Source organism: Nicotiana attenuata, unplaced genomic scaffold, assembly GCF_001879085.1.
Source record: "Nicotiana attenuata strain UT unplaced genomic scaffold, NIATTr2, whole genome shotgun sequence".
NCBI lineage: Eukaryota > Viridiplantae > Streptophyta > Magnoliopsida > Solanales > Solanaceae > Nicotiana > Nicotiana attenuata.
In genome coordinates this window covers 133,128-142,473 of record NW_017670484.1, presented here as the reverse complement: position 1 = coordinate 142,473, position 9,346 = coordinate 133,128, and the positions used below count along the sequence as shown (strand labels likewise).

Here is a 9,346-nt window from a genome sequence, read left to right as displayed (position 1 = left end):
TAACCAAAAAATGTGTAAAATTCGTATATGTTTTGTGTGTGTGTGTGTGTGTATATATATATATATATTGTGTATGTTATATAGAAAAAAAATATACAAGTTTTATACGCTTTTTCGACTACCAGATGTAAATAATTTCTGGCGCTGGCTCAATGTGATAATATCCCCTAAACGGGAGAAATTTAATAATAACTAGATTGACAAGTGGTCATTAAAAAATAGCCACAGTTTCAAAAGTAATCGAAATTTAGCCACTTTTCATGTAAAGATAAATCTGAACGAAAACACTGTTCAAAATCCGGAAAAATACTCCAGTATAATATACTGGAGTTCCAGTATAATATATCGGTCCAGCATAATATACTGGAACTTTCCGTGTGTTGGAGTTCCAGCATAATATGCTGGAAGTTCATTTACAGGTACACCGATCTCCAGGATATTATGCTGGAACTTTTCATGTTACAGCAAAATAGTGGCTATTTTTCAATGACTTTATAAATACTGGCTATTTTTGAATGATCAGTTCGAAAACTGACTAGCCCGTGCTATTTTTACCCCTTAAACGCGACGGTGGGCGGCCCATATCGCGGTGAGATTTGGCCCAGCCCAAAAGAGGTGAACAGGTCGAAAAGGTTAAAATTAGAAAAGAAAGCGACATTACAGGTATATTAGGGTTTTGCGAGATATATATCAGATCGAGAGGAAGCAGCTGTCTTTCAAAAAAAAAATGGCGTGCACCGTGGATTTCCGGTGCCTGGACGAAGGCTTCGGAGGGAAAACATACAAGCGAAAGAGAGCAGAGAAAGAGTTAGGATATGGTCTCGAAGATGGAGAAGCGGCCATGGAAGTAGAGGAGGAAAATCCAGCTCCAGCGTCGAAGAGACAGGCGGTTCCATCTGAGGAGGATCCAAACAAGCCGGTACTTGGAAGGCCGACGTACGACGGGGTGATCGCAGGGAGAGTATCCGGAAGGAATTGGAAACAGCCGCGGAAACACAGGTCATCAGCGGCGAAGGTGAGCGTGAAGGGGAAGCCGCTGGAGCAGAGGATAAAGGAGAAAGAGATAAAGAAGGCGTACAAGGAGAGGATGAATGAGCTCAAGGAAGAGATAAGGCAGAACAAGGTTGACAAGAGGAAGCAGAGGGAGGAAAGAGACAAGAGGAAGCAGGAAAACATTCTCAAGTCTGGGACTAAGGTTCAGAAGATCACCAATCCAAAGACGCTTAAAAAGATTGCAAAATCTAAGCAAAGGAAACAACTCAAGGTTGTGTCTGACGACCTTCTTAACAGTGGCAACAAGAATAAGAAGTCGACCTGATGATTTAGAATTGTATTTTTATTTTTTTTTGCAATGGGGGATATACTGATACTAGTAATCTAGTAGTTTTCCGTTTTTTCATTTTGCTCCTTTTGAGTTCATCTATTGATTTTGGTCTTTCCCAATTCCAGTATTTGTAGTTGCGGATTTAATTGTTCAGTTATGCTGTAGCATTATGATTATTTTCTGCTTTGCAGCTGAGTGCGCCAATGCCCTGCCTTACGTTGCATTCTCAGTTAATGTTATGTTATGATAGAAAAACGGGTCCTTACAAAAAGAACGAACAGAATATGCACTAAAATACTCTATCCAATTTATACTGGAAATGAGATTCTAAGAAGATGTTCCTAACTAAAGAAAATCAACAACGAAACAAAAGTATTACTTGCAAAATCAACGTGTAATTTAAGAAAAGGTAAGTACAGCTCAGTGTATGGTCCCTTCTTTGCTCATTCCTTTAGGTCACTAGGTATATGCAAATTTCGGTCATATTTGGCGTGCACTTTCAATGGACGATGGTTAAAATGTTTGCAGTTCAGCTCTGAGTTCCCTGTGGTGGCTGTCACTAGTTTACACTCCAAGAGGAAGCTGCTTCAGGTGTTGAGCCCAAATCACTTGGTTCCTTCGTATTTGTGCATGTAAAAACATTAATTAGGTTCTACTCGAACAGATGCATCATATCAAGCCATTGGTTCATGCCTCAGATTTCACACAGACTAGATCATCCAGCTTATTTCCATCCATCTTGTACAAAGACACACCTTCCATCTGAATATAGTGATTTCGTGCTTCCTCCCTCAAGCTCTCAAAAGGCATGACTTCCCATCGATTGTAATTTGATGACTTCCTGATATCTGTCATATCTGCAGAACCAGATGTAGGCCCAGTGCCATAGGGACCTGATTTGCCCCATACTTTACAGTTAACAAATTGTCCCAATACGCCCTCTTGCCCGGCTTGCTTCTTTTTCAGACGCAATGCAGCTCTGTGAGCGCTGTTTATCATTTCTCGACTAGGCACATCGGACCAGTCTTGCTTTCTCTTTGCTCGCATAGGAGAATGGATTCGTATGACCTAAAATATAAATTCTTAGTGAGAGCATCGAACAAGAAATGAAGAAATTGAAAGTTGAACTTTAGCTGAAGTAATCCGATGTCCTTACTCCAAGGCATTCTAAGAGTTGGTAATATGCTCTCCCTTGGAGTGGGTTGTGCCCTTTCCTTGGTGTAGAAAAGTATCGAGTCCTAGAAAACAAAGTTTTGCAATAACCACACAGAGATAACATTTAATGGTCTTTAGATGTATGACATGGCAGGGAAAAGTTAAGAAAGGGTAAAGTAGTTGGAATCCAAGTAGAGGTGTTGAATATTCCAGAAAGATGGCAATCTTTCAACATTGGATAAAGTTGCAAAGAGAAAACTAACTGAGTATTTCAAATGTGTATATGTTGTGTAACTAATAAAGCTGAAGTTACGAGGGAAAAGATGAGGAATAATAGAACATACCATTCTGTGTAACCAGGATCAACAGTGAAACCATAAATGTCAACAACGTCGCACATGGAAAGTGCTAGTTCTATTGATTTCATCCCGGTTCCTTTGGCACCTCTACGTAGCACGATACCTTGGAACAGATAGACTGGATTCCGGATTTTCTGTAATGAATAATGGAGGTCTGTCATTTTCTCAAATGAATTTGGTATCATAAAGCATCAGAACCCACGCCACCTTATGAAATCGTATTCCACCATGCCATGAAATTGTAGTTGGGCTTCTTTTATAATCATAATCAAGCACACATCTTTACAAGTCATTCATGGCCCAAAGACAGAGAGTAAAAACCACTGCCTCAAAATGTTGAAAATAAATAAACAAATCCCTTATGCTTTTAGCAATCGCATCATCAAAGACATTTTCAATCTCCAGTTCTACCCAGTATAATGCAAAGCTATGCTGTTTTCTGAAGAAAATTACTTAGTAATCTATCCTGCAACCAAGTTCAGCAATTTTCACAGACATCCCTAGGTAATCCCCTCCCCTACTCTACCTCTGCTTCAGTTTTTCCCTTTTTTGGGGGTGGGGGTGGGGTTTCAAGGTTTTATGCTCCACAATGTACTTATCTAAACCTTAGGCACATTTTCCCCTTTGAGTTTGACAGCCTCCTTTGGTTTATCTTGATCTAAAAAATTTCACCAATTTCTCATTGATTTCAGGCATCATTCGTTGTTTCATCATCCCTTTTTTGGTTTTCCTAGTCAATGTTTTTTCATCATCCTTTACCAACACCACTATTCAGAATCCTAAAGAAATCTATATTTCACCACCTACAAAAATACAGCTTAGTTCCGTCAGAGTTCCCTTAACATGCCTCCAATTAGAGTGTTAGAGTAGGTGAAAATTAATAAAATGTTGCATACATCAAGTATAAGAAGCCATGGTCAAAAGATGCAGAGCAAGGTGGTCGCCATAAAACTCGTCAGAAGGAAGCAAAAATTTCATTTCAATTTTAATTAGTACATGCAGTGGGTGAGAGCAAGTAGCCCATACTTACGAAGATCCTGCCAATATGCAGATTCTTGTTCATATCAGTTCGGGGGCGGGGCATTAAGCATTCAATTTTTAAACAAGTAGCTATCTCATTTCTTTTTTCTTTATAAGTACATATGCATTCTTATCTGAACTTGTAAATTCTTCAACAAGTTACTGAAAAAGTATCAACTAGAAGTCCTATTATGATCATTCACTGGTAGCACTTGATTGAATATGCATAAATTGAGAACAACTAAAACTAACAATAACAACCTTAAGAAAAATAAGATGTAGAAACGAATAAGTAAAAGAATCCAACTGAAATATAGAAATAAAAACATACTAGCATTTATCTGAATCATATATTACCTTTATCATTTCATTGAAGTCTCTATGGATGACACTTTTAATTATAAGCACCTCATTGTCTGCAAGTAAAAAAGGAATAGCAACAAATAATGAGTAAAATTTCATGAGTATTGCTTCCTACATCACAAATCACATCAACATCATTGCTAACAATCACAAAAAGAGCAGTAAACAGTTAACTACTAAGTACTATATTTCAGATGCTCTTCATTAGGATAAGAAATGTAGCTGACCTACTAATATCAACAATACACGTAAGCAACTGTAAAGGATAAGAATTACCCTTGACCCTATATCTAATGACAAATAACTGTATTGGAAGCAAGTGAACAGAAATAGCAAAGAGTTATTAACCAAAACATAATAGCCCTTCAAGCTACTGAAAGTCATTTTTAAGCCCTTCAGCTATTTCGGTATTCAGCTGACATTTTTTCATATACCTTTTGTCTGTCACAAAGCTATCAGCTAAGAAAGGCTAACGGACTTCACAAACATGATCCCAGAATCCATGCTAAATAGACTGGGGTACTGAGGTCAATGCTAGACGCCGTTTTTGCCCCCTATTATTGAGGGCTGTTTGCCCTTTTTAACAGAAGGACAAAACCAAAAATAAAATGTTTGTTGAATTTAACAATATTTAAAGGGCTAGGTTGAGACTCTCGAAAAGTTAAAGGGCTCTAAAAACTTGAATCCTCATCAATACAAGTCATCATGCTCAAAACCTGATTGGTCAAATTTAAATGGACAACCATTAGATCATTAAAGAAGAGTTGATTATTATTCTTCACGAGAAGCTATTTCTAGCCTTTGACTTTCAATAACACAAGGGTACACGGCACTACTAATATGCATTATAAAAGCCAACTACTGCTGCTAATCTTAAGGTTTTTCTACAGTGGATCAGAGTGAGTTTAACTGAAATCCTAATATGACATACTCATATCAACAACATAAGAACCATACACACTGCAACGGATAACAAGCATGAACTACCCTACATCACACGCCAAATAACAAAAAGAACAAAAAGACTAGAGTTTGCTTAACCACAAAAACACTAAAACCCTCAAATTACAGACATTATCAATACACACCATCAAAAACTAATAACTGCCGCTGAATGGTAATGAGTTTTTTACCTCTTTTTTCTGATCAGTAAACAAAAGATATTACCGAAAGATCAAATCCAGACACCAAGAAATTGATCAGAATGTACAAAAGTGGGCAGTCCCCTATGCCAAAAGCAAAAAGGAAAGAGAAGAAAAAAGCAAAAGAAGGGGAAAACCTTATACAGAATGTCATATTCCTGTACAAAGTTAATGAAGTCTAACAAAAAATAAATAAGTAAAAATAACAATTAAGCCTCAATTGCAAACAAAGCTAATGAAGTCTACCATTGAGTGTGAATCATATACATCATGAAATTTTCACCAAAGAGGAGCAGATATGGCCCCTTAGAGCTAAGTGCATTACATCAAAGATTTTCAGACATCATTCTGTCTTGATGTCAATATAGGAAAACGGAAAAATGGGAAGAAGCATGATATAAATCTGAATAAAAGATAAACACAGAAGGCAAAAAGTATAACATCAAATGTTCAGGAAAATAAAATAGGTTTTCTGATAATTTACCAGAACCATTGAGAATTTTTATCATGTTTCGGGCAGCACCTCGTACAACTAAGCGAAAATCTCTCTTCAGGCCAACATGCTTGGCATATTTCTGCATAACATGTTTATAAGCAGTTATTTTCACAATTTAGCTGGATCGATACAGCTTTTAACAGATTATGCAGATTAATGACTACATAAAAGCTGGTAGTCTTCAGCACTCTCAGATCTCAGTTACAAGGCCAGTATTGCATAAAGAGCTAGTTATTCTCTAGACAAATAGAGTTGATCAAATAATAAAAATACAACATATGCTTTACAAGTATTGCATGGAGAGAAATACCTTGAGCGACATGGATAATGACATAAGAGTTTTACGAATATGCAAAATACAACAGAATGAGGACTAAAGTCCAACTTAAGACTTAAGAGTGCCTGTAAACATACAGATATCTAAAAAAAAATCTTTAATAAGTACTTCCTCGCTTCACTTTATATGCAACATTGACTAGGCACAGGTCTAGGATGTTAATTTGACATATATATTATATTAGTGATAGTGGGAGAAACATATTAAAGTAATGGTTGATAAGTTAGGCACAGGTCTAGGATGTTAATTTGACATATATATTATATTAGTGATAGTGGGAGAAACATATTAAAGTAATGGTTGATAAGTTAGTTTGATAGGGGAAACATCACAGCAAAGTTTAAAAGTACAATAGTTTAATGAACTGAAATTCTTGACAGCTGTGAAAGTAGTATACGAATATTATGGTGTTCAAACATTTTGGGATGTCCCAAAATACAAAGTGTATCATAGAAGGTGTAACTTATTTTAGTAAGAGTATTGTGTTGTAGAGAACTCTAGTTAGATTACACCTACTTTGCCTTAAAAGACAAATTATTTAGTATTTGAATGAATTGGGCCTGAATAGAGTGGTGACATTCATATAATGAACCCCAACTAGGCGCAATTAGTTGATTGAACGGGAGAATTGTATTGACATTGAAATCTGCTAGTGAGTGGTAGCGCATCAGTACATGATGCTCAGGACAATAAAGGACTTGCCTTAATAGCATATAACTGGGAGATACTATCAAGAAAAATTCTTTTGATAGGTACTTTATATACGCAGTAGCATCATCATCTATAGGCAGTATCGACATATTTAGCCACAAGTTGTTAACTCTTTTATCTTGCTTTCTCAAGAAAATATACCCTCAAAGATTAGAATTTTTTTTTTTCATAACTGATATTACATGCTATGCAGAAAGACAATTCCTTAAGGGCAAGAGGCGCGAAGAACACAAGTGTAATGATGGCCAACTTTTGGAAAAAAAGAAGCGCATGAGGAAACTGACAGAAGGATGAGCTGAAGACGAAAAAATTAAGTATACGACGCTTCTCGTGCCCAACCGCCCTTGTGTTCAACATGGATTCTGACATGACATAGGGTCCTTGGTAATGCTTCGAGTCAAAAAGCATTTTTATATTCAGCGGACAAAGGGCTAAATTACCTCATTAACAGGGGCCTCATTGTCTCGTATTACTGCATCATGACTGTCAATTTCCTCTCCAAACTGCGTCTTCAAGAGGTCTCCAGAATTACCAACGACTGCACATTTTCTGAATTGTCGAGGGTGAAATGGAGGCTTAGCTGGTAAAATTAGATTGAGATGTTCTTCACACAGAGTCTGGTTGTAACATTTGTCTGCTCCTCTGCATACAGGCAAAGTAGAAAACTAAAAAAGGAAATAATAAAATAAAATATGAAGAGCTAATCACATTAAATCTTCCATTAATTGATTAAGAGGGTGAATGATAATGATGATGATGGAAGATGGAGCAAATAACTTACAGCTGTGCAATCCTTTTTGCTGCATAGTCAAACCATCCATCAGGTCGAGAATCCAGATATTCTCTTGTCAACACTGTCGTCATGTTACGATACTGCATTTCAGATAATCCCAGTTTATTTACGATACTACTAGTGGAAGCCTCGAAACAAGTTTAAAATCATCAAATAATGTGAATAACAAGTATGAAGAACCTGCTCCCACAGAAGTATTGCTTCGCAAACGTCGTACTTGTACTCCAATGGTTCAAATATCTTGAACTGCTCATTGTACTGCAAGTGAAATCCACACACATCGAAGGGATGGGGATTTCAGTGGTTTGTAGATAATTGACTAGGTAAACAATATTAAGGAGACCGAGGAGAGACAAACCCAAGTGCTATTAGTTCCTTCAGGAAACTTGAGAATCACATTGCAATGATCAATGATGTGAGCCGTCAATCCAAGCCCTCGGTTAGCCTGGAAACAGAATTTCCGTAAAGACACAGTGAAACACTAACATGTGGAGCTGATACAGCATACATGCTATAAGATGCTGAAAATGCATATCACTGTTCAACTCCACGGCAAACATTCAGAAGTTAAAGAAACAATAGGTTATAACGGGAAACAAGCTTGGACAGACTCAGATTTGCAGCAACTAAGGTAAGTTAGAAATCGAGCATACGATAGCTGTCAAGAAGGTCAACTAGTAAAGCATGGGAGATGTAAACTATTCCTATAGAAGGGGAAAATGGGAGACGTAACAGCAAAATTAACGTTTCTATAGCATGAGAGTAGAGAATAAGATATAAAAATTAGTAAGAAAGGTAATTACGACGCATTGCTGAAGGTTAGACTGGAAGTCGGACAAGATCCGAATTTCCTCTCGGCTGATATTTACCGCGTTCCAACTGCCTGCATCAAAATGCGACATTCTAAATTAGCTTGAAATCAATCAATCAATCAAACAAACAAACAGAATAGCATTTTTATAATTTTAAAAAGAAAAAATGGAACAGAAAATTGTGAGGGTTAAGGGAAGAGGAGAAAATAGCATACCAGTGAAGAAAGAGGACTGAATGGCGAGAAGGATGATGGAGAAGAGCGCAGCAACACAGAGGAGACGAACAAGAGCTGGTTTCCTGCTGATTGACGACTGCTTCACAGTTCTTGTCATTTGATTTCCCCCCGAGATCTGGGCTTTCTTGCCTTTGCTTAATTTAACACCCTTTTGTCCAATTTTAATCCAGTTTTGCTTTACTCTAGTAAATTAAGCACTTAAATTATTGCTTTTGTTTATTATTTTCAGCTGTTTCTATATCTCTATTCATCCTGATTTCAGGCCTATCATCTATTTTTCAACTAACTTATATAAGCAACCTTTCTTCTATGTTTTGCTCATTAAATCAATAATCTCTTATTTCTTACTAGTATATCTTTTCATTAATATTATCTTTAATTTAATAAACAAGATTTTTTACATATGGTAGTTTCGGACTTAATACCATCAATTAAAGCCAGTATTAAAATGGACGGAGGCATACTATGTAAATACTTACCGCTCATAACTTATATTTATTAATTTGATGTAAATACTAAATGTGTTACATTTTTATCTTCTGTATGGGGTCAAATTTGACCCTCAGCATCTATACGCCAGTGGGTACGCCCAATGAGT

The 9,346-nt window shown here is 36.8% G+C and overlaps 2 protein-coding genes across 2 annotated transcripts; one reads left to right on the top strand and one right to left on the bottom strand.

The window, feature by feature from the left end:
- The first annotated feature begins 659 nt into the window (after positions 1-659).
- LOC109240088 (coiled-coil domain-containing protein 86) lies at positions 660-1,514 on the top strand. Its single transcript, XM_019406709.1, has one exon. It carries the CDS (start codon positions 728-730, stop codon positions 1,316-1,318), a length of 591 nt encoding a protein of 196 aa, XP_019262254.1. The 5' UTR covers positions 660-727; the 3' UTR covers positions 1,319-1,514.
- An 86-nt stretch (positions 1,515-1,600) lies between these two features.
- On the bottom strand, positions 1,601-9,014 carry LOC109240087 (sialyltransferase-like protein 1). The gene is made up of 11 exons (XM_019406708.1): positions 8,728-9,014; positions 8,504-8,583; positions 8,059-8,145; positions 7,881-7,958; positions 7,689-7,780; positions 7,348-7,549; positions 5,848-5,938; positions 4,216-4,274; positions 2,824-2,972; positions 2,481-2,562; positions 1,601-2,392 (listed from the first exon to the last, which is right to left on the bottom strand). Exons 1-11 carry the CDS (start codon positions 8,843-8,845, stop codon positions 2,012-2,014), a joined length of 1,419 nt encoding a protein of 472 aa, XP_019262253.1. The 5' UTR covers positions 8,846-9,014; the 3' UTR covers positions 1,601-2,011.
- Positions 9,015-9,346: the final 332 nt, after the last annotated feature.